Below are 25,086 nucleotides of genomic sequence, written 5' to 3' on the forward strand. Positions count from 1 at the left end.
ACCTCATTAAGGCTCCAATTAAAACTCTTGCTGTGAATAAATCAATCAGACTTTTGGAATGTAAGCATGTCTGAGTTCCAAAGTGGGAAAAGTGCAGCCCAGATGGCTCTAAAGTGGTCCCTGTGGGAGGACCCGAGGAAGTCAAGTCAACACCGAGTCCACAAAGCCAATAATTAACATTTAAAAAATGTTCAGAAATGTTAAACGTTGACCTCCTGTAGGACAGGCAGGCTGAGAGGGTGAAATCAATGCAAAGAAGGATAATCCAGGTTAATTACAGGAGTGGGTGAAGCACGTGGATGATGAACAGGTCAGCTGAATATAATAAATGAGTATTTGCATACTGTAGTTCAGAGACTTCTGGACTATGACACATTATCCAAAGTCATAGTTAAAAATATGCTTTGGCTCAGTTTCTTAAATTTGTACTACAGCAATTTTGCTTTTCGAATAAAAAATTCCTTAACTGTAAAATAACAGAGTCCCTGGAATTACAGCTTAGTGTATTAAATAATATTTTGGCCTTTTCAGGAAAGGTTTCAGGAAATTGTTAGAAAATTACGGCTCTTATAAAATAAAGCTTTAATTCTCCAACATGAAGGTCCAAAGTGATGGGTTGAAACCTTCTGCAACGCTGCTAGCGATACTTAAAGAAACCTGTATGTCTCAGTCTATATACAGTATATTTCTCATGCTATGATTTACTCACCACAGAGGACCCATTCAAATCGTTCTCATGCAGTACAGTCGGAGTATAGACAGGTAAATATAATGTTGTAAAAGATGAATGTGAGAATGAAGCATATAAGTCTGCTCAGACTTTGTTTTAAACATAAACATTTATGATTAGACGAACAGGAAATTCTTCTTTTTACTTATTTTATATTTGAGTCCAGAAGCACTTAAATTACCTGCATTGGTAATTTAAGTGCTTCTGGACTTTCCACACATCACTGGAGGCAATTTCAATGTCAGTATAATTCTCTGTTACGCACACGCACACGCACACACACACACACACACACACACAGAGCTAACAGTGGACTCCTTCTCCCAGAGTGTTTGATCACCACCTCACTGGTGATGGATGGGTCAGATCACTCATGCACATGTGCTGAATGTGTTGCTTTGGATTTTTCTGAAGTGCTGCAATGAGATTTGGATGTTTCACTTCTGTTTTTTTAAATGAGCACTTATCATCGCGGTTGGGTGGCCTGATCATCTTTAGATGGCAGGCTTTGACCCCGGCTAACAGGAAACAGAAAGTGCCAGTACTGCAAATGTGTTGGAGATGAAGAGAGCAAGAATGTGAACAAGGGTATCTGAACTTTGCTTGAGTAATTGGGTAAATCACTTATGGAGCAAAGAGTGAGTAAACCAAGATGTTTACATGAGTCAGGGAAATGTAGCCTGGTTACTGTGAGACCTTCATTAACACTGAGCTCATTTCTCCTCCTACAGCAACCATTTTTAATGCAAGGCTGGCATTTTACACACAATATGGGAGCAGCTGAAAGCTGCTTTTAGCAATGCACTAATAACTGCAGATGGCTCAGATGTATATATATAACTGACAGACTGCTGTTTATAGTCTCCTGACATTATCATTATGCTCTTATCATTGCATCTGAAAGAATATATATACAATATGTTAAAGGCTAAGAGCCAGTGCAGCCAATCAAAATCAACAGATAGATCAGAGTGGAATCGTGACTGGGTGGGAGGCCCATTAAAGGATCACTGTGGGCTGAAGTGGAAGACCAGCACAGAGGCTGTGTACAGAAAGGGGCTGAGCAGGCTCTGCTTCCTAAGCAAGCTGAGATCCTGGAGATTTTCTGCCTCTCAGTTGCGGCGAGCACCGGGTACTTCACTGTGGTTTGCTGAGGGAGCATCAGAGCTGTGAATAAACTGATTAGGAAGGCTGACTTTATGACTGGAGAGGAGGTGGCTGAACAAACTGTTATCCTGACCACCCTCTGGGCCGGTTACAGGACAGGCGGCAGAGCTCCTTCCCCCACAGACTGATTCAGCTCGGCTGCTACAAAAACTCCACAGTGACACATGCATCTGTCTAACAGAGACTCATGGGCTCTCTTACATTAACCTTTTAACCCCGCACTCTTATAATACAAATGATATTTTTTTACACACTGACACCACAAACAGGGCTGGAGGTCGAGTTCAGCGACATGATTTAGCTGACCTGTTCTCGTCTGCAGTGAGGTTAGCTATTTAGCATGTGAGTCTGCGGGTTTTGACCCGTAGACCCGGATCAGTGCCTGCCTCCAGAAGCCGTTTGAGGAGCTCCAGCTTTTGTCGCGTCAGTAATGTGTTTTTTGTTTTTTTTGTTTTTTAACCAATTTCAGTCTCATCATTAAAATCACTCATTTTTGATGGCAGTAAGAAATCATTGGAGGCAGTTTAGACAGAACAGGGAAATTTGCTAAATGTTCTCCTGCAAATTCTCAAGTTTGGATGTGTGGAAGAATCTCCTGACTACCAAAGGATTACTGTTTGACTGCCTAGGAGCAATATTTAACCCCAGCTCCAACTAATTACCTCTTTGAATCTCATTTTGAAAGAGACTTAATTTCTTTAGCAAAAAAAAAAAAAAGATATTCAAACACAGACAGAATGAAATCAAAAGGTTCAAATTTTATATATGAGCAGGTTTAAGTTTGCAAACATTTTAGCAGACAGCCAGCAGAGTGGATATATGTACGTGCACATATTTGTGTGGAGGAAGGAGGATAAACAGGAAAGATGCACTGATTAAGGTAGACAAGTATTAATGAGATGAATGCAGAAAACCAAAACTCCCTACATGCAAACTTTAAAACTTTAATAGAACTGATATTCTGCTTTAAATGGCTACAAAGGCGGTGTGAACTGACTCCTCACTCTTTTAAGAGCATCAGAGCAGAAACCTGCAAAGGAAGATCAGCAACAGCAGAAACTTGGCTACAGTCGGAGCGCGAGTGAGACAAATCCAAAGTAAAATGACTCTGAAGCGGGAGGTGGAGGGAGAAAAAAGACACAAAGGAAGCGAGAGGGAGAACAATTAGAAAGGGAAGAGAGAGAGTCAGTGGGGTTAGACAGAAAGAGAGGCAGGTACAGTAAGAAGAGGAGTGAATAAACCGTGGAGTGAACTACCATTCACTAAAACCTGCTCCAGCATGAGTTGAATCTTAATTAACGGATTGCAGTAAGATGACTCACTCCTGCTATTTTTAGCCCCTGAAATGAGAACGCTGTTTCTGACTGTATGTGTGTGAAGCTATTCTTTGATGTTATATAACCACACACAGGTTTGAGCAGTGCGAGTTTTAGGACCAATCAAATGGCATTTTAACCATACACGCTCATCTGAAGACTGACCTGTATCCCTATAGATGATCGAGGTGTTTTCAAGTACTCCTCGGCCTTTGACACGAGGACGGCCTTATCGCAGGTGAGCACTGAGCTGTGAGAGTCTGTGGACGGGTGTCTTTTTCCAGCCATGACCCCGGCTGCCTCCATCGCTATAGTAACAGCTTTAGCACTGTCCAGGCTGTCGTTGGAGTTGTAGAGGCCTCTGCCCGGGGTCAACCCCAAGCTGATGCCGTCAGACGCCCACATCCCACCATGAGGGTGCCTCCCCTCGTGGTAGGCGTCCTGGGTGGACTCGGTGCTACTCTGGGCCGTGATGGAGATGAGCGGTTTGGAGGTTGTGCGTGGCGGGACTGGAGGAGGGGTCTTCTTATAGCTAGGTGTGTAGGTGATGGCTAGAAAAGAGGCAAAAATGAACAAAGCCATTTTCAGAATATTAACATTTTAAATTTACATTAAATTCCCACCGTTCATACTATAATTTTATAGTATAGCAAAGATTTTATGATGCAAGGCAATGACGTAAAAAGATATTTTTTTATTTTGGCAAAATATGTCAAGGTAACTATAAATTACAATGCTCATGTTCATAATAGTGAAATAGTGACGGATGATTTTATTTCATTTTTTAATTTTATTCTAAGTTCAGTGTGGCCATAAGTGTGTTTTTTCACATTTTAGTTTCATCTGTTTTTCTGTTCAGGGGCAAATATGAGAAATCACAGCTGTGTGTGTGTGTGTGTGTGTACCTGTTTATACATCTTTGTGGGGACCAAAAATTGGAATGTTACTATACTTGCAGGGACCGGAGGACTTGTGAGGACCCACACGTGATTGTGATTTTAGTGTCAGGGTTAAGGCTGGGTTCAGGCTAAGGGTTAGGCATTCATTTATGATGGTTAGGGTAAGCAGCTAGGGAAAGCATTATGTCAATTAGATGTCCTCACTAAGACAGCAAAACTAGAATTTGTGTGTGTCTTTGTAATTCATAGAAATCCATAAATAAAAGTTTATCATACATAAAATGCAGAAATAGAAAAAGAAACAAACTTGGGTGTAATAGCAGCAGAAGGCCAGCATGATATTGATAAACACATGCAGATGGTCTGTATTACTAAATGTGATTTAAAAAAAAGAAAAGTGCTCCCAAGTTTCGGCAATCCTGTAGAAAAAACTTCTTCTCATCACCGGTGATGACTTAGGCCTCATAGTGTTTTAACTGAGTTACTTATATATTACTTTTAGATATGTGAGCAGTGTATATCATCGTGTTGGGGCATTACACTTGGACGAAGCTAGCTGCTAAAGAAACAGGTTGTGGGTGAATTAGAGGTGCAACAAATTAGGCAGAAACTGCCAATCGAAGCCTCACAGCTCTGGCCACTAGGCTGAAGAGAAGCAGAGAGAACAATGGCTTGTTCTCCACAGACCCATCCAGGGTGTACTCCCCACCCACAGATGAGACTGAAAAATACTGGAAGAACATCCAGGAGAGAGAGGCGAACACAAATAAGGGTCACTGCTAACAGCAGGTACTCATCCAGGCTGGCTAACACAAGGCAGAACAATCCAAAGGATCTTCATGAGGGTCACCATCGAACTACCTGCCTCTCCACAACGTGGAAGCTCCTCTCAGGTATTGTAGGAACCAAGCTGAGTAGGTACATGAGTCAACACATGAGCACAGGTCAGAAGGCATTGAACATAACAGCAGAGGGCCAAAGCACCAGCTCCTCAAATACCTCCAGAAGCAGTGCAATGTTAGGAATACGATCCAAGCTGGGAATACATATACACAGTGTTGGGGAGTAACGGAATACATGTACCGCCGTTACGTATTCAGAATACAAAATATGAGTAACTGTATTCCGTTACAGTTACCGTTTAAAAAGGTGGTATTCAGAATACAGTTACTTTGTTGAAATAAATGGAATACACGGCGGTACTTCCCTGTTTCATATTGTGGCGGGTCAGGATTGTTTGGGTTTGTTTGACAGCTACGTTCTGTTGTTCCAGGCGGCAGCGTTACGGTTGCCATGGTTACAGGGTGACGCGCTCTCTCTCTGCGTGTTTCATGGGTGAGAGAGCGCTTTTTTGTTGTTGTTGTTGTGCTAAGCTAAAAGGCAGAATGCTACAGGCATAGCTCTAAAGCATGTAGCCTGATGGGCAGTGTAGTCCGTGCTGCAGGGAGAATGGACTACCATACACGTTATGTGTCTGTGAGCGAGGGAGGGAGAGAAAGGAAAAGTCCGAGCTGTCACGGAGCAAAAACGGGAGCTGGAAGCATGTAAATATAATAATAACCACTGCAGCCAAGAAGAGTGCCTGAGGAGCCCATTTGTAAGCACGCTATTAAGACTCAACTGTACACTGTGTTCGTGTTTTCCTCCGGAAAAATAAGTTCCGTTGGAGCAGCCTTTCAACGCCTCTCTCTCTCTCCGCAAGCAAAGTTGACCCAGACAACAAAGTAAAGCTAGTTTTCGGCTACCAGCCCGACACGAACCCGACGTATTAGCCAGAGGTCCCTTTACTACGTTTCGGAGCCGCGGACCTTCAGTAACAGTAATAAATCACAGCAATAGGACATTCATGTAGTTGTAAACAGCATGATAATATATTAAGTATTCCAAAGTATTCAGAATACGTTACTCTCATTGAGTAACGTAACGGAATACGTTACTGAATACATTTTGGGGCATGTATTCAGTATTCTGTAGTGGAATACATTTTAAAAGTAACCTTCCCAACACTGCATATACACTACTAGCCATCTGATACCCAGCTGGAGTAATAAACTCACCCAGTGCTGACAGGACTGCTGGGATTGGCTCCAGCAGAATTCAGGGACAACTGGGTTGTATTAAATTCAGTTAAACTGAATTGAATTGAATTTTATTCATATGGCACCAAATTGCAACAACAGTCACCTCAAGGCACTTTAGATTGTAAGGTAAAGACCCTACAATAACACCAGCCCTCATCACCACAGCCGCAGGTGTTCAGAGAGTTTTTATACATAAAGTAATAACAAAGTAAAAAAAAAAAAGCCGTTGTGACATGTGAGACTGATCTGACATGGATGAAAACCAGAGAAGTAATCAGGAGTACTTGTGTGGAGGATTCTGCTCAAGGAAGGCTGACACGTCTCATCTTCTTATTCTGCCCGTTTCACAACAGAAGGAAGGAGGATTACTTTCTTTCAAGTGCAAATGAGAATATGGACTTAATCCACAGAGAGATGGACTGGGGAATGGGTCACGAATGCCTTCTGGGCTTTGACATGTCTTTATTTTCAGAAAGCTCATTCACTGTAGTTACAGGCCCGAGCACCTGAAGCACGAGCTGTGAGCCGGCCACCTCAGAGCCAAGAGCAGAAGGAAGAGCGGCGGCAGAGCGGCGGCAGAGCGGAGGAACACCGAGTCACACCGCGGGGCAAGTTACGGGTTATCGTTTTCCTCGACAAACTGAGCTGAACTCTGTGTTTCTGCTTCCGTCTTACAAGTGCTTACATCACACAGATCAGACCAAAATCGGATCTACTTTCAGTTCTAATGAGCTGCCCCGTCCACGCAGGCCCCCAAACACCTATGTGTAGAATTAATAGCATCTCACAGCCTGACCAGCACCAGTACAGAACAAACACAAACCTTTTTTGTTTGCATTTATTTTAATAAAGAGAGAAATTCTGGTAACCATCAAAGCCAGCGCTTCACCTGAAACCTGCAACAACTTTTGGCCTCTTTCTCACCCCGACTGCAGCTGTGTATAAATAGCTACAGACGTCTGGTCTATGAAGAGCGTTCTGCTCCAGGGACTAAATGACTCACACTGATGGCCATTCACAGAATTAACTCCTCGTGGATGAAGAGATGCGAACCCGAATAAAGACGGAAAATGGGAGAAAAGGAAAATGTAGAGGTAAGAGAGAAAGAAGGAGGGAGAGTAAATCATTGCAGATATAACGAGAGGATGAAAGAGGTTTTGTGTGTGTGTGTGTGTGTGTGTGTGTGTGTGTGTGTGTGTGAGATAGAGAGCAAGGATAAATCAGGGAGTGCGGAGAGATCAAGGGAGGAAAGAGATGACCCATTGAAGGGGCATGATTCAGCAGGAGGACCAAAATAGAGCCATTATTAGCCAGCCAGTCGTGCAAAGGGGAGTCATAACTCTTGCTCCCATCTTGTCAGTGGCAGTATTACTCAGCATGTAGATGAAGTGAACACCAGAACATACGCACTGCTCGCTCACTCATCTCAGACAGAGTATTTAACACTGTCACTAAACATTGAGGCTATTATTATATATCATGTTCCAACATATGAAGCTGTAGTGATGTAGTGCAAACTACTCTCTGTGTACGTGAAGCCGAGTGATGTGACGGTCTGTGTTTAGAGGTTAGCGACGTGTTGGGGAAGGGCGTACTTTGTGTTCTGTCTCCACACTTTGTTTTTTATTGTTTGACTTTATCAGGTTTTAAATGTTGTTTTGATTTGACTCCACCTTTATTATTACCTTTAAATCAGGGGTGTCAAACTTGAATTTTAACATTTTTGTTAAAGATGAAATGACTGTCTACTGCAGAGATTTCTGTTTTTATTATACTGGAAAAACCCCAAAAATGTGTGAATGTGATACAGGGCAGTCTGAGGAACGAGCTACCAGAACCTTTTCTGTCTTTTTACACATTTAACATACACAGAAATGCGTTGTTGAAATCGCAGTTCTTTTTCCTGTTTTAAAATATCTCAGGGATTAAATGTTCAGCTAAATGTCGTCACACTGACAGAAAGGGCAGTTTCAGCGATCCAAGTGGGCTGCATATAGCTCACAGTATAAAGTGATTTTGACGTTCCTGCTTTAAATTAGATAAGATAAGATAAGATAAGATAACCTTTATTAGTCCCACACGTGGGAAATTTGTTACTTACTTTGTTAAATTACTAGTTCTTAGTGCTTTTCTACTCTCCTTGAGCACTCGAAGCACTTTATACAACATGCAACAAATTACATGTGGCTGTAGGGTCCTTTGCAAACATCTGCATGTGATGAGCTGCGAGACAAACCAGGAGGACACCTCGTCCTTAGTCAAAAGAGCAGTTCCTGATGCTTCAAGAATGGGAACATGAGGGGCATGAGAGGTGCAACAGACCCGTTTTTAACACCGCGGTTGTTTCAGAGAACATTTTGTGCAATTAGCAAAGCAGCACGATTGCCAGCTGAAGCAGGACCATCAATCAGGAAACGCGGGGAACTGCCCCGTGCACGGGCATCAAACCTGAAGAGGCTCCAAAGGCCCAGGCTCACTGTGTGCTCTTTGTGTTTTTGTATGCAGTTTAATTTATTTATTTATTTTAACCCTTTCATGCATGAATTATAAGAACCTCAATCAGGATTTTTCTCTTAAGTATTTTTATTCATCTTTAGGCCTGAAAAAAAGATTTTTGAACTTCACTTTTTTTAAACATGTATTTTTCAAAGAGTCTTTTTTCCACTTAGATGGACAACATATGTTTTGACAAATGAATCAATAATATATACTTTGTGTTGTGTTTATGTGCAAGTATGCCATCAACACTGACACAAATACAAGAAAACAGCCTTTGAATAGCCGTCCACTGCAGTGACCACTATGGGTGAAAGGGTTAATTATTAGTAGTTGTATTGATGTTAAGGACGTTTTATTTTTGTTCTTAGGTTACATCCGTGGATCTGTAAAGAGAGCACACGTGGCTGAGGGGAAAATATGTGAGTGCTGAGGCGATCAGTAGTATCTGCGAGAGAACATCAGCTAAACATGTTCAGTTAGACCTGACATCAAGTCTGCCGTGGCTGTTTTTAGTGGAAACACAAAGTCTTCCAAGTGTGGGAACTAAGCTAAAAAGTTTTAGTTGTACTTAAATGTTGCATGCATGTATTAACTGGAACGTGCATGGTGCAATAAACCGTGAAATAAACATGTAGAAACCCTGGGAGGATGTAGCCCTCGAGCATACACCAGGACAAAAACGGACAATATTTGTTTGGGCCTAAATTTGCTGAACACGTCCATCGCAGCGAGCGGATGAAGCGCAACGCAGAGCGCTCATTTCCAAAAAGTAATCGATGACAGAATCTTGAGAGGCAGCTAAATTTATTCAAAGTAAAAACCATTTTGTTTTTTCTACGCGCGCACACACACACACACACACACACACACACACACACTCTGCTACTACAGCCCTGCCAGCCAGGCTGATTAACGTGAGACACAAAGGCAGTGAGTCAACCACTCCATCTCTGTTAGGACCTCTCTATCTATCAGGCTGGCTTGCATGCTAACATGGGCGTGGGGTTTGGAAGAGAGTTGAGTGACACGTTGTTAAGAGTCTTTCTCTCCGGCTGGATTTATAACTGCGAAGGAAATACAGCAGTTTGTTTTGCAGTAGGCTTTTAAGAATATGTAAATGATCTGAAGGGAGGCTGGAAGACGAAGATTGATGGTGGATTCCATTATTGGCACTATCACAAGCACTGCAGACAGAAACATTAAAGAAATGAATATAAGAATAGCTCACTACAGATAAGAGAAAGCAGACCGGGTGAGTCATTACTCAGACGTACTCAACCACACCTGGAGGGTTTGTTAAAGTTTCAAAGCGTCCTGAGGAGCGTGACGGCTCATTGTGGACAAAAACATTGTTCCTGACAAATAAACCACACGAGTGGCTGCAAACAGTCATTTTATAACCCGTTCCACTTGATGTGTGGATCAGACGCTCTTCTGTACTTGATGGAAGCCACACTGTCGTGGTCGTATTTAACGGCTGCTGCAGTCAGAAACGGTGCCACCGCTCTGCGTTAGCTTCCACATGAAAAGCATCTGCAGGGCAACAGTTAGCTGCACGCCACTGTGTGTTCTTAGCCTCACGTGTCATGTGACAAACCGGCTTCATTAGAAAGATCATTAAAAAATACAGAACAACAGAGCTTTCGGAGGTGAGCGTGTCCATGTGTCTGTGTGATGTTTTATAAAGCATCGTGCACTCATAAATATGCCAAGCAGCAGCAGAGAAAGCACTCTCAACGATTAAGTCTGCCTCAATCAGAATATGCAGGTTTGTTTTAATGGGGCTGTACTGAGGAAACTGTCCTCTAGTCAGTGTTTCTACTGATCTGATTGGAGGTCCGGAGACGAATTAAAGGGTGAAACAGACGACAAAATATGTTAAATCCATCCCCCGGAGCTGGAGCTGGTCTGCTAACCCCCAATCACATCAAGTAAATAGGTTAGGCACGCATCTCCTTCAGCCACTCTCTCTCACACAGCTATGAGCCATCCCAGTAACCACCAGCCTGCTAGCCATAAGGGTCTGTATCAGCTAGATCAAACCCAGAACCAGCCATCCTTCACTGACTTGAGACTAAGGCTACAGACACCGCCGAGGTTTATCACCCATGTCTAGATCGTCCAGTTTAACAGTCTGCTTTTTGCTCGGCTTGGCTCCAGACAAAACTAACCCCAGCCCATTACTCATGCTGCTAACAGCCAGCCAGTTTCCTGCCAGTTAATTTCCAGTCAGTTTTCCAGTTCACCAGTGTAGAACCTCCAGAACCGACAGTTCCCTGCCCGATCGTGTCCCCACGTCTTTGCGGTCCATTTTTCCATGGCTTTATTTGGCTCCTTGGTTTAACTTGTTCAAGTTGAATTAATTTACTTTGATAGGTAGCTACAGCTGTAGCCTCCTGTGGACCGAATGAAGTTTGTGATGCCATGAATGTGAGTTGGTGCAGATCCTCAACATTATTCTCAACAACAGAAACTATATATTTCTTTCTCTCTCTACGTTCTCTCCTTTTTTTAACAGTGTGCCGCAGGACACCTCATGTTTCATTAAAACAATATGTCCCTTTGAAACGGAGCAACAGAGAATGCTCCAGGTAGACGGTTTACCTGGGGTTTGTTGGGGTGTCCAATCAATGCTGCAGGTGGAGGGGAGGCAGAACTGGATCCCTGAAAACAAGGGAACGATGGGATATTCAGAAGCGGGGGCGGATTTGCCCAAACACACAGTATAATGGATTAACAAAAAGCCGTACTTAGATTGGATCCAAGAACAAACTGCAGGATATGAGGATCATCTGGCACAGTGGGAGTTTTGTGCTTTATGATTGCTCTTATTGCAGCAGGATGAGCGTTGTGATATCATCATTATAATAGTGTAAAAGTGCCTGATTGTTCCTGTTAACACCAAGCAGTAAGCATATTCTTTACTTCAACTCATTTTCTGATATTTGCTCAGTTATCAGTTATTTCCAGACTTTATTGAGGACACAGATCACGAGTGGGTCCACAGAACAACAATGATCATTTGTCTTTTATTTAGGATGACACCATGACCTCTACAGTTTATCACACTTTATCTTAAATCATAAAAAAATACTAATGCAAGAAAGTGAGGTTGTGATAACCCCGTCTAATGTAAAGTACCTGATGAAGTGAAAAATAATGATGGTATTTCGTTTGACTCGCTGTCAGAAAAGGTCTCAGCGCTTCCATCCAATTGAACCGCCCTTAATCTTGATGAAATTTGAAAATGAAATGAGTCTACAGCAGGAAGCAGTCGAAGCCATTTTGTAAATTAAGATTGGGCAGATAACTTGAGGCCACTGGCTTTTTTTGGTTTGTATTAGTGTAACAGTAAATACAGTTTTGTGACTCAGGTCGGCCAGCGTGTTAGCCGAACACACCTGCACCATTCTGTCTGTTCCAGCAGGAAAAGCCTGGCTTTACGTGCCGTTGCACACTGCATCCTACAGCACTTTATTTTTGGATTATATGCTACAAATAAAAATATTACCATTACAGTGCATAATAAATTGTGAGCTACTTCTAGTTAAGATTTTTGCAAAGGTAAAGGAAGAGAGCCAGAAGAAGAAAAGTGGAGCACTTTATGTCAGTAAAATGAATTCAACAGCAGAACCTAATTAACTTCCCGCCCCTTTGAAAACCTCTCACATTCATCTAATTTAGCAAACTTTAATAAAGTGCTGTGCGCACATTCGACTCAAAACAACAGATGAAAATCCTTTTCTGGCAGCTCACTGATGTTGTGCTGAAAGATTCTTTTTATTCCGGTGCACTTTATCAGAGCGCAGACTTCAGTGGGCGACTCCACATAGAGCGCATTAATTGGACAGAGAGCGCAGATATATCTTGTGATTTTTGCCTGGCTGTTCTTTGCTGGTAACAGAATTCTGCGTCTTCGTGGTACGTAGGCTCCTTTCATTGCACTGAATGTCGAAATGAAGCTATGAATAGAACCGAGTACTTACAGTGAGGCACTGCATATGAAACACAAGGAAATATCGAGGCCATCTGTCATGCACCATTACTACATTATTTTCATCAGTCAGTATCACACATGTGGAAATGCAGCACTACGGCGTGACACATACCTCTTTTCAGGAAGGAATACAATTCAGCATGTCATCACACTTATGTCCCAATACATTCTCAGTCTTTGATTCCTGAGCGTTAGGATGATAGCTTACAGTAAAAAATACATCATCACCTCTGAGCAAAGCCTGTTATTCCAGTGTCAGATAAATGTAATAATTTAGAGTGTCTCTGATGAATTCATCTATCCGTACGGTCCAGAAAATGTGTGCATGTTTGATAGCAAACTGTATGTGTATGCAGGTAACGGTAGCTACATACTGTGACTCTACTGGTTTGCAATTTTAGCTGGGAATGATTGTAAATGCAGAATTATTTTCCAACAAAATGCAGCTGTATGCAAAAGTCTGCCCACACCTTATTTTACCTAATGATAATTCTTAATGAATCCAGAGGGCTGAGACGTCAGTGATGTTAGCAGATGCAAACCTCTGCATGTGGCACATTTGATATTTTTTTATCATTTTTAAGCCACTGAATTAAAAAAAGTTATTTTTTCTAACACCTGTGTACCACTGACGTTGCATTCACTTCGTAAAATATCAACAGAATAAACAATTTGCTCGAACTTTTGCAAACAGCTGTAACAGCAGAGGATCCCAGTTCCACTCAGCATTGTGCAAACATCATTTCTCGTGTTCTTTTCTCTTTAAACCCGTCCATCCAACAGCTCACATAGTAAACAGTATCTCTTTATATAGTTATATGATAACTGCCAATATTTACTTCACCCTACGTTAGAGTGACAATGCAAGGAGAGCTCAAAATAGGTCAGAAAAGGAAAGTTCCTGCAAAGACTGCTGTGACCTTGTACACTCTGGACTTTTTCTATAGTCTATTAGTGAGCTCTTAAAAGAGTCTCTTAAAATAAATGTGTATAACATTTGTTATGCAGTATCATCCATTGATTTGAACCAGCACTCTGAGGATGAGGAGTCCTTTCCTGGGAGATGATTCACATTAGAGGTGACAACTGCTTCAGAGAGCTTCGTACTGCTTTCAGTGAATGTTTTTGAAACATTATTGTTCAGTGCATTTATCACTGCAGGAGTTTATGACATTCTCGCACTATGTTGCAGTCCATGAAATGCAGTTCTGCTGCTACAAGATAAAAGATAGATAAAAGATGCAGTCTTTTTCCATGGACGATGTAGAAGGAAGTTCTTGCTTGAATGCCAATGATCCCATGACATTTCGATGCGCACGTCGCTGTAAGTGCACTGGCAGCTACAAACCAAAAGCTATAAATATAATTTGAGCTACATTTCGTCTGCTGAGAATGAGGTATGAGCTCACAGAGTGAGAGACACATATGTGATTTCTGCGCTGTTGTACTCGTATCTGCCACTCCACAGTTCTACACTCGCACTCCTGTACATCGAGTCTCGCCTGTGGCCCCTCTTTTGCCACCTGTACCACAAAAAGGCCTGCTCAGAGGAAGCTGCTTCTGGGCTGCCTGGGACATCCTCCTCCACAGGTCCCACAGTCATCTGGGATACAGCCACACACTCCAGTATCTCTGCTGTAGCATCATCTGACTCCATGGATGGCAGGTCCTCTGAGGTTATCTCTTGGAGATCTGGGCCTGATGATAGAACAGGTTCTGAGGCTGGACTTGTGGGTCCAAAGTCTAGTTCCAGTGAAGTATCAGGAGATACTGAACTAGGAGGGGATATTGTGACAGTGACCTGTGGTAGGATGTCATGTAATCCCGAGGCTACGTCCTGAGACATGTGATACTCCGTAGCTGGGTCCAAACAGACAAACTCTGTTGATTCTGAAGGATCCAAAGGGCCCATTGCAGCAGGGTCAACAGATGGTAGAGGTAAACTTGGACTATCTGACTGGTACATGGGTGGGTCTAAATCCTCTACATTTGATAAAGAGTCAACACTAATGTCAAAAGGCTCTGGTTCAGGATCCATAAACACTGAGTCCAGATCATCTTGATCCAGGGAAGTCAGCATGACCAAGTCAAAATGGACCAGATCAGCATGATATATAGTGGTGGTGTCCAGTGGTTCTGGAAGAGGTGGCCAGTCTGAGTCTTGAGACTCTTGAGATTCAGGGTTTAGTTGAGTTTCTACAGAGCTGGAAGCAAAAGTTGAGACAGATGTTTTCTCCTCATCAGGGAGGTCGGAAGGATGATCGGGAAAGGTGATAATGGGATCTGGATCTGTGACACTGCTGGGTGGACTCGCAGGATCGTCCGAGTCAACATACTCTGACACGACAATAGAAGGACATTTTATGCCGCTATCTAAATCAGACAGTGTAACAGAATCAAACTGAAGAGTTGGTGCATCACAGACTGAGGTTGAGCCTTGACTAACGGCATTAGATGAAGACCCTACGGGCGATTCTGATGGTTCTTCTTGTGTTGGGTCTGAAGAATCTGCAGTAGGCTCTTGAGGGCCTGAATCTGGTTTGTCCACAGTGACAACATCTGGAGACTCTGAATCTGACATGATGTCATAATCCTGTTCATCTGGTGGTGACACTGTAACTACAGGGACTGGGTATGGCAGCTGTATCTTATCCTTTTGAATTTGCTTGGAGTCTGGGGGGTTTGTGTTATCTGTGAAAGACGGTTCAGATTGGGCTAGGGAATTATTACGTGGACCTACATCTGTTTGTTGTGGAGTGATTACCATTTCCTGTTCAGGTGCTGATGAACCCTGAGGACTCTCAGGGGCTGTTTCTAAAGAAAGTGGCGCTGTACTGTGGGTGGTGAGTGTTGGCTCATTAGTGGCCATGTCAGAGGAGCTTAGAACTGAACCGTCGACTGAAAGCTCCGAATCAGCTCTGGTGGGCACAGCAGTAACATCAAGTGTCTCTGGCTTGACTGCTCGAACAGAGACAGGAAGTATTGGATCCAAAGAAAGTGGTATGGCACTTTCTACGTACATTGACTGTGGAGAGGCAAGAATGCTCGGGTCCATCGAGAGCTGTTTCGGCAGGCCTCGGCGGGCCCCTTTCTTTTCGTCCTTTTCTTCTGGACAATTAACAGCTGCATCTGCAGTGCTCTGCCTGACCAAGACTTTGCTGCGGGCCTGGGTCCCCACCGATACCTTGGATATTTGGGGCTTTTTCTCTCTAGCCCCTCCAGCGCCTCTGTCTGCAGTAGAGGTTCCAAATCTTCCTGCCCCGGGCCCCGGCCCCGGCCCCGCTCCAGGCCATGCCCTTGTTCCTGTCCCTGTACTAGGTCCAGCTCCTGCACCCAAGCCTGCCCCAGCTCCAGCCGCCATGTTGCCTCCCTGGGGAGACCATGTGTTATAATGCTGTGTGAAAGTGTTGAAATTACTGTTGAAAGCACGAAGTTCTTTACAGAGGTCCCTCCTGAGTTCAGCTAGCTCTCGACGCATGGCCGAGACCTCTTCCTTCCACTGCATGCTGATAGCGGCAGCCAGGGTAGCTGACTCTTTGATACTGGCCTGGATGGCCTTTGGTGATGGCCGTTCTGGAGCACTAGCTCCAGGGGATCTGAAGAGGCTCGGAGAAACAGGTGGTCCAGACAAGGGTTTGGCTGTAGCCCCCGTGTTATCTTGGTGGTAAAGCCTGTCTCTTCTGATGGGGCAGCCTAGATCATCATGAGTCAGAGGGACAGTGTCTGCCAAATCCTCATGTATTCTGTCCTGGTCAGGTAAACAAGAGTCTTCCTGCACATAATTTCTGTCTGGAAGACAAATGTAGATATATATATCTGTAATATGGCCAAAGGTGTGAGCAGCTGGAGAGAATGTGCTTTTTATTGTTACAATGCAGTAACATCAAGTCATGCACTGAATGCCATGAGTCAAAATAAGATAATAGCTGAAATGTATAGCAGTGATTATTGTGCCAATTTCCTTGTGTGACTCCCACAATATGTTGTATTAGCATTTAGACAGCACTCCCATTTTGACTCATTTATGCTGATGGTTTACACTGCCTTCTCATCCTTAATTTCTAGCATGCATTCTTCACATCTTTTCAATGCACAAAGCTGAAACTCCTAGCTCCCAGAACACATCATAGAGAATGGACAATTTCGTCTAATCAGCGAGGTGTGAGAACAGTCCTTGCGTGCGCTTCGGCTTCCGTTTGAGGGAAGGAAATGTGAACTTTGTGCAGTGAAAAGAGGCAAAGATGGGCAAAGATTCCAAAGCTTTTCTCATCAATCAGGAAGTACAGTATGAACCCTATTGAAAATGTCAAGTCCAGTTTGACTGACTAAATCGAGTTGCCCCGTTTCCAAAAGGGGCAAAATGCATTGCACCAAACTCTTAAGAATGCAAAGATCTTTGAGTTTACTGAGAAAGCAGTGTAAGCAAACATTTTTAAGTATGAAGAATTGATCATAAGCACATCTCCAGATGTCCACACCTCTAACTCTCCCTATTATAGCCCAACTGTTGGATCATGAATCTACTGCGGGAGGAGGTGGAATCCACTCGGACTTCTTGTCCGAGCCGTTTCTCTTCTGTTCTTCCCACATTCTTCATCTGTACAAGGACGTATCCTTTCCTCTGTGAATCCAGCAATCAGGGAATTGTTGAAACCAGCAACAGCTTACAATTTGTTATAATGAATGCTCAGTATCAGAAGTAAATGCATGTTTCAGCTGAGTAATTTGCATGTGTGATACATATGACTAACTAGTGCGACAGTTCGGTTACCGCTGTAGTCAGCTTTACATTATGAACGATCCGAGTGTAGACACAAGTGTCTGCAGCTCTGTAATATCATTGTTGTGTGTAAACATGAGCTTGAGACAAAATAGCTTGTGTGAATTAAACAGTCTGCGAGTGAAAAAAATGTTTTTGCAGCAAAGTAGTAAACTTCATGTGGTATTTCCAGCGAGACAATAAAGCTGCGTGCTCATTGTCACCATGTGGCACAACAAAGAAATGTATGCAGTGGAAAAAGCAGCAGGCGTCCTTATTCTGACCTGATTTTTATTTCAGACACTTTCCATTGGTGATTTTCAATAGGGTTCATAGCTTTACTCTTTGATGCATCCAGTGGACGAGCAGATGAAGCACTGTATCCAAAGCATGAACAGCTCACAACTGGTAACTACAAATGCCTCAGTAAAAATGAACACATACAAGAATGATTCATGCAAATATTCTGAAACTGTTTGACAGTATGAGTTGGCACTAATAGTCTTTATGTATCCATAACCACACATCCGTGTCAAAATAAAACGTTTTAGTGTCAGATGTCCACTAATATAGTGTGCAGATTTATGTTTAACCACGCTTACCTGTGGTGGACCTGATGGTGGAGGTGACGGTGGAGGCCATGGGGGGAATGCAGTCGTCATCTTGGGAGTAGCCAGCCTGGATGGCTCGCAGGTAGCTGTGGCTCCGGGTTCGGAAGCAGCCAGGCAGGTCCAAAGCGTCCATGGCCTGGGATTCCACCTCGCTGAACACAGACTCGCACACAGACTCAAACTGGCCGTTAATTTCTGTTTCACTCACCTGAGAGAAACAAAGCCATAAATAAGCTCCATCGATCGAGGGTAGCGAGCATGCATATTTTTATCGGTTGGCTGTAAACCTCCACTTTTTCTCACTTTCATTTAAAATCATAAAAAAGCAGAGTCTGTGAGAAGGTTCATGAAGTCAAGGTCGTACACTGTCAGAGAGTTCATGACACATTTGTTGTTGGATTTGATGTGAATGCCTTTAAAACAGCAGAAACTGTTTAACTGTTATCTCTCCACTCTCATTTGGCAATATTAGGAATCAAAGATAAACATCTTGTTCGACTGGGATTAGGAATTAGAGGAAGTTTAGCTGAAATGCTAGGACTCCAAGCAAATCAATATCTCTCTTTTACTAAGGAGATGAATATCTCAGCAAGCCCCACTGGAATCCTTTAATTTGTCTAGATAAACAATGTGCAGTAAAGTGTTGAGACTAAATTTATGTCAGAAAAATTATGCCTGGGCTTTGAAAACAATACTCAGTGCAGTGACAATGAAACTAGGGGAATCGGCCTCTTTAAGTGGGGTTTTAAATGAAATGACTTTATTAAATTTTCCTGGAAATTAAAGCCAACTCCTCTGGCTCCCTCGGGGATCCAGGAAAAGGATGCACACTCACCTGGCTCACTTGGCTAACACAGCTAGCCTGACTGAGGGTGCTGACAGCCCGCATATAGCTCTGATTCCTGGAGCGAAACTTGGGTGAGTTGTAGTTGGTGGAGGGATCCAGGGCAATGCTTGGGTGCATATCCCTGGTGGCTTGCAAGTGGTAGCTCTGACTGAACAGAGAGAGAGACAAAGAAAAGCAGGACAGGAGTGGGACTACAGCCATAAAGCAAGTCAATTAAATATAATGTGACTGATAAACAAGCATTTTGTGTAACACGATGAAGAATTACTAAGCACAGCTGGCTGAGAGGGAGGCTGGTTGTGACACCGTGGCTCTTAGGCTGTCTCTTACACCCCCCCACCCCCGCTACATTCATTGTGTCCTTAGAAAGGCACTTTGATTTTTGTCGTGCTGAAACATCCAATCAGTGCTTGGAAATGAGGGAAATGCAAATCAGGGGCTAGTTAGTGAGCAAGCGCTTTGGAGAGCACCCCAGTGTCAGCCAGGTCAATTAAACGTGCTCCCCCAGCAGTGCAGGAGAGGTGCTCAGAAACCCACGGCTGGTTAGGAATCTGCCGAAGAGAAAATGACTCGGAAGAAATGTGCTTTAAGTAAACTAAAGAATACTATGTGAGCCGCTTTTGGAATAGCAAAGTGAGGTTGGGTTCCCTCCGCCAGATCTATTTCTAATGACAGGCCGGGATGAGTAAGCAGTTTCTGGGCTTTTTATAGAGATAAACGCTGGTGTTTGGCAGCATGAAAATGCCAGTGTGATTAAAAGTCCCCCAATCCATCTTGTGATGCTGTAGCAAGGCCCTGCGTATTTGCAAAGTAATATCAACTTTTTAGACACCCAAAGACATGTTTGGGTAGAAACACCCAGCGATTAAGTGCAAATGGATTGGTACAAGCACCACATATCTTATTTTTAGCACTATATTAAAAAAAACCTCTAATAGCACGCTGATGTAAAGAACAGCAGGAAAAATCAAATCTGCATTGTGTGCATCATTGCCTTGTGCTTTGGCAGAATGAGCAGATTGCCCCAGGTGACCTTTCATTGACTGGTCTTGAGTGTTTGCTCTGTAAGGCGTCCATATTGAATATGTCAGCAGGGCAGCGAGCCAGCTGGCTCTGACATCTGACCGCTGCAACATGGCAGCAACAGAGAGGTAAGGGGAGGAGCTGAACCTGTATTCACCTCAAGTCTGCAGCAAAATTGGTGATGTAGTTACGCATGTCACTGTTGATTTTATCCAGGCGGTAAGAGCTGTGGGTAGAGAAGAAAAGAGAGTTACTGGGTCCCACAAGGAGCTGTTGGATGGATGTGACATCACGGAATGTTTGCTTGGGAGTTTTCACCAAAGCGCCGCAAACATTAGGGTGACCGTATGACCGACATGGCGTTTGTGTGATGAGGAAAGTGGGAGGATGCTACAGTTAGAGTCAGCTGGCAGGTTGAGACAATGTAACACGTTCACACAACAAATGGCAACATGAGGTCCACAGTCGGTGAAGAAAAAAAAGGATCTGATGATGAATGCTGAACACCACAGTTACAGTGAAGCATCAATCACACTCTCTTTCTCTGTGTGGCTAATTACATTTGGTTAATTGAGCTAAATGAGGACAAAAACACTTTAAACTTTAAAGCTTTTAGCTGACAAGATCAGATAGAAGTGCACCGGCTGATGCTTGAAATGTGGATGACTTCGCCCATCGCTGCCTGTAGAGCTGTCTATTATCAGCAGCAGAGTGAAGGGAGGCTGTTTCGAGAATGCGTCGGCCCTTTATCAAATCATGCCACAGCAAATTTCCTCTAATGTTTCTGATTGGTACTAATGCACTTCCATTGTTGGCCAATATCACGACAGGGGATGATGGGAATCTCACACTTCCTGCTTTTTACGAAAGTGCTGTTAGTGGTTAAACAACGTGCATTTTAAGCCGAAACCATTTCATCCTGGAGCAAAACTTCAAATAATCATTTGATTTAAGGGAACATTAAAAGAACAGGGACCAAAACTGGGAAACATGCATGCATGGGCGTAGGTGTGTTTGACAAAGAAAAGGAGAGCAACGCCCTGCAGAGATCATTACTGCAAATGTTTTCTAGGGTTTTGTCAGTGTGGTGCAAGAAAGCAGCAATCTTGAAATTCCTTAAAGAGGTGAGAATGTGAACAGCAGAAAATTGAGTTTAATGCACCTGCAATCGCTGAACCAAGACGACTCACAGCTGTCTGTGTTAAGCTCTCGTATATGCTGTTTAAGCCATGAGCGCCAGCATCCAGGAGGCTGCGGTCGTCGAGAACGAGACGCTATGTCGTGGAAGATTAAAAACGCTCATTTTGCTACAGTGCTTTTGTTATACTATAAATAGAGGCACAAAAGTGAAGAGACGAAGCTCTGCAAACAGAAAAGCCGCCTATCTATGCATGACACGTCCCACGCAGCCACGAATCAATGAATTGGAATTCCGCTCTGACCTTGAGATCTGAGGGAGAAAGGCTCAAACACAATGCTATCTAAATGAGTAATTACATTATGTTGAATCAAGAATTATCGAAAGCTTTGCCAGTGTTAACTCTGATTAATTATAGCGGCCAGGAGCCGAACAAATGCGAGTTTTTTTTGGAATGTGCCGTAAATGCGCATGATTGATCGGCTTGTGTGATCAGACACAAAGTCAAAGTGTCGTTTAAAGACAGGGTGGCGGAGACAGATGTCAAGTGGAGATGCGCGTGTGCGTGTGCACGTGTGTCAGCGCACCCCGTTATCAGATGTGACATATGATTACTGATTGACTCATTATGCTAATGACTCATAGTGAAGTTTGCCACATGCCATTCAGTTCATCATCATTAATACTTTCTTTAAATATCTTTGGCAGGTCTGACCACGGCACAAACAGCCATTCATATTCATCTCATCGCAGCTGTCAGCTTTACAGGACGCACGCGGCCCGGGCAGGCGTGGGGTGAGGCCGGATGATTATCTAAAACAATCACCTAACTTCACTTCTCGGCTCCACCAGCTCAGCGCAGCCGTGACTGCGATGCGATCTTTACTGGTGAGGCGACCAAAGAGGCGACCCCGTCAAACACGAGAGCGCGGAAGAGTGAGGCGAGGTGACACGACTTGACAGGCTGTTCTCGCTTTAACGTGATTTGCTTCAGGGACCCGGTGCTGTCAAATTTGTGTTTGGCTCATCCGTACGCCCCCAGAGGGACATCGAATTGGTACGAGTGCAGAGGAAATCCAACCTGCACCACTTCTGTCTTAGATCCAATCTAATTCCATCCCAACAAGCCCGTTGAACCATAACAGCATGAGAGCTCTCACATCTTTGATGCCTCTTAACAGTTACAAACATGGAGCGCAGTTCTACAGTGACACAAGCTGAAAGTGGTCAGACTTTTAAGCAGCTATTAAGATATTAACGTGCTCAGACAATTAAGAAGTATCAGTGGTTTAAAATATCACCGGGTGGCTTAATTATGCAACCGAATCCAAATTAAATCTTCTTCAGGTCTAATTTCTTTTTCAAATTATTGATTTAAATTGTTCAAGTGTAAAAAGCATCTTTGTCAGTGCTGCATGCAGAGTAGGTCAGTCAGAAAAACACTTCAGAGATTAGACTGATTTATAAACCTCAGCGCGCTCCTTCATATACGAATAATAAACTTTCAGTCATGACTGTGTTTAGATTAAAGCTGCATGTCCATCCGTGTCTCCAAGCTGATGTTCTCACATGTTTTCATGCCTGAAAAAACTCCAAGAGGATTCTTAATAATAATAATAAAAAATAATAATAATGTATAATAATAGTTCAGGTCTTTAAATGTTTCAGGCATCTGGTACTACGGGGTCTTTCATTATGGACTCTTTTGATGTCTGATCTCTGCAGATTTTGAAATTAGAAATTGTATGAAATGTACTGAGATTGTTTAGACAGTTTAGAAGATTTACTGCTTTACTGCCACTTTATTAGGTACACCTTGCCAGTACCATGATGGACCCCTTTTGCTTTAATTCTTCGTGGTTCAACAGGTTGCTGGAAACATTCCTCTGAGATTTTGGTCCATGTTGGCACGACAGCAGCACACAGCTGCAGTTTCATGGTGTGACTCTCCTGTACCACCACAACCCAAAGAAGCCAGTCTGAGATGATCTGAGCTTCATGACTCAGTGCGCGATCCTGCTGGAGCATCTATCAAAATATCCACCACTACACCACCAGCAACCTCCACCAGTGAAACCAGGCAGGATGGAGCCATGCTTTCATGGTCTTTACAACAAATTGTGACCCTACCGTATAAATGTTGTAGCAGAAATCAGATTTTCGGTGTCTTTTCTCTCTCTATCACTCTTCTCCTTCTGTTGCCTGTCTTCCTATCCTCTATTTCTTTCTCTTTCCTGTCCCCCGGTCTGTTCTGATTGTAACAACTCAAAATGAAAATAAAATAAAATAAAATAAAACCTAAAAAATAAAATATAATAATAAAGATCAAATGGCCTTCAGGCAATAATTCTGATCCAAGTCCAAATCAGGTGATTGATCTGACAGATATTAAAACTTAAATATGTAAAAACACATTTTTATCCAACAGTTTTATTTATTTATTTTAATCATGTTTATATTTATGGTTATTATTTGTTTGAAAAACAAAGTGAACTCATAAACAAACACTGCGATTGCATTGTTCTGTACTCAAACCATAATTCAATCATTCACAGTGTAGGAATTAGTATGTTAATGTAATTGAAAAACCTATGGCCATAACCCAAGGTTAATGGCATCATCAGAAACTAATTGGGGTCATGAGTTATCAAGCCTGGTGTCCAATCAATGACACAGGCTTGCAGGAGTGGGTCAGAGCTACTGTAAAACACTCAGGCAATTTCAGTGTGCTCTTCACAAGAAGCATATGTGAAGTGCGAGTTGGCTTGGAGGAGAGAGATCTCAGAAAAGTTGGCTACAATCTTCTCACTGAAGGTTTCAGTATTAAACAAGCTATATATAGAGACAGTTTAAGGCTGGCCCCACATGTTGGGATAGCTATTTTAAACTCTGTTATTAGGAATTATTTTAACTATAGAAAGATTTAATAAAAACAACACGTTACGTTTGGCATGCAAATACCACTGACTGCTGACATACATCAACTAAGAAGTGGAATATTCGTGATTTGTGGCAGTTGTCCTGTTGACTTCAACAGCTCAGGCTAACCAAGAGTAAAATGAACTTTGTCACGTGTTTTAAAGGTTAATATCAGGGTTTAGTGGCGGTAGGCTGATGCAGCAGGACAATAAAGCTTGAACTAAAATTCCATCTTTTGAAGCGGTGCGGTCAGAGCTGTAACCTTAACCTGACGTAGATGTTGTGGAATTACCTCAGGAGAGCCGTTCACACAAGACATTAAAGCGTACTGCTGAGCTGAAGCAATTCTGTGAGGAAGAACGAGGTCCACGGTTTGTTGTGCAAGCTTTTTAAAAAAGCCGCTGATTGGAGCATTTTCTGTCTGGACAAAATGTTTCCGTTACCTCACACATCTTTGCCATTTCTCTACTGCAGCTTCACTTCCAGTATAACGCATATACACCTGCTCATACAACCAGGCTCTTTTAGTGCCGCGCTAAATCAATACCAAGCTGTTGGATGCCACATTATGATGTTCTCAGAGCACGATCAGTGGAGTATTAGTACTCTTCAGTAATGACACCTTTGGGGACGTTCCTGGCATTTAAATGAATGCACTGACCAACCTTCTCCCGCAGACTAAATGCCATCAATGGACTGGGAGGCAGGCCCCACAGCCTGATCCATGAGTGTCAATACTTTTCTTTCAGCAGAGCCCAGCAGACTCAGTCTAACCGCTGAGAGGGCTATTATTCAGAAGAGCCTTGGAGGACAATAACTGCAACTGATAGCCCTTCCTGCTGTTGCATCTTCATAAATCATTCACTGTTTACGGCTATTTAAAACGGACGGTGATGAAAGCTTTGCAAGGTGTGAGAAAAGTTGCATATCTCACTGATTATGCAGAAAGAATTTCTGAGGTAGATGTGTTAAAATGGCCAGACAACTCCTCATATCAGCCTGATCCTCGCTGATCACCAACCATAACATTTCATTTGTCAGTATATATCCTCTGGATCACATATCTGGCTTATTATGTAGTCATGAAAGAGAAGTATTTA

At 43.0% G+C, this 25,086-nt stretch overlaps 1 protein-coding gene and 1 long non-coding RNA gene across 5 annotated transcripts in view; one reads left to right on the plus strand and one right to left on the minus strand.

Annotated features, from left to right (window-relative positions):
• The window catches only part of dlgap2a (discs, large (Drosophila) homolog-associated protein 2a), a 183,056-nt gene that overhangs the window by 13,466 nt on the left and 144,504 nt on the right, over positions 1 to 25,086 (minus strand). For all 4 annotated transcript variants that reach the window (XM_039603549.1, XM_039603551.1, XM_039603550.1 and 1 more), the window contains 5 exons: positions 20,087 to 20,155; positions 18,895 to 19,054; positions 18,051 to 18,267; positions 11,297 to 11,356; positions 3,379 to 3,764 (listed from right to left, as the gene is read on the minus strand). In XM_039603549.1, coding sequence (XP_039459483.1) covers positions 3,379 to 3,764; positions 11,297 to 11,356; positions 18,051 to 18,267; positions 18,895 to 19,054; positions 20,087 to 20,155 — 892 coding nt within the window. The remainder of the gene's footprint in view (positions 1 to 3,378; positions 3,765 to 11,296; positions 11,357 to 18,050; positions 18,268 to 18,894; positions 19,055 to 20,086; positions 20,156 to 25,086) is intronic.
• Positions 5,673 to 23,296, plus strand: LOC120434895. The gene is made up of 4 exons (XR_005609418.1): positions 5,673 to 5,709; positions 6,684 to 7,287; positions 21,776 to 22,124; positions 22,936 to 23,296. It is a non-coding gene; the product is annotated as an uncharacterized LOC120434895 (long non-coding RNA).

The sequence above is a fragment of the Oreochromis aureus genome, linkage group 19, assembly GCF_013358895.1.
Source record: "Oreochromis aureus strain Israel breed Guangdong linkage group 19, ZZ_aureus, whole genome shotgun sequence".
NCBI classification, from domain to species: domain Eukaryota; kingdom Metazoa; phylum Chordata; class Actinopteri; order Cichliformes; family Cichlidae; genus Oreochromis; species Oreochromis aureus.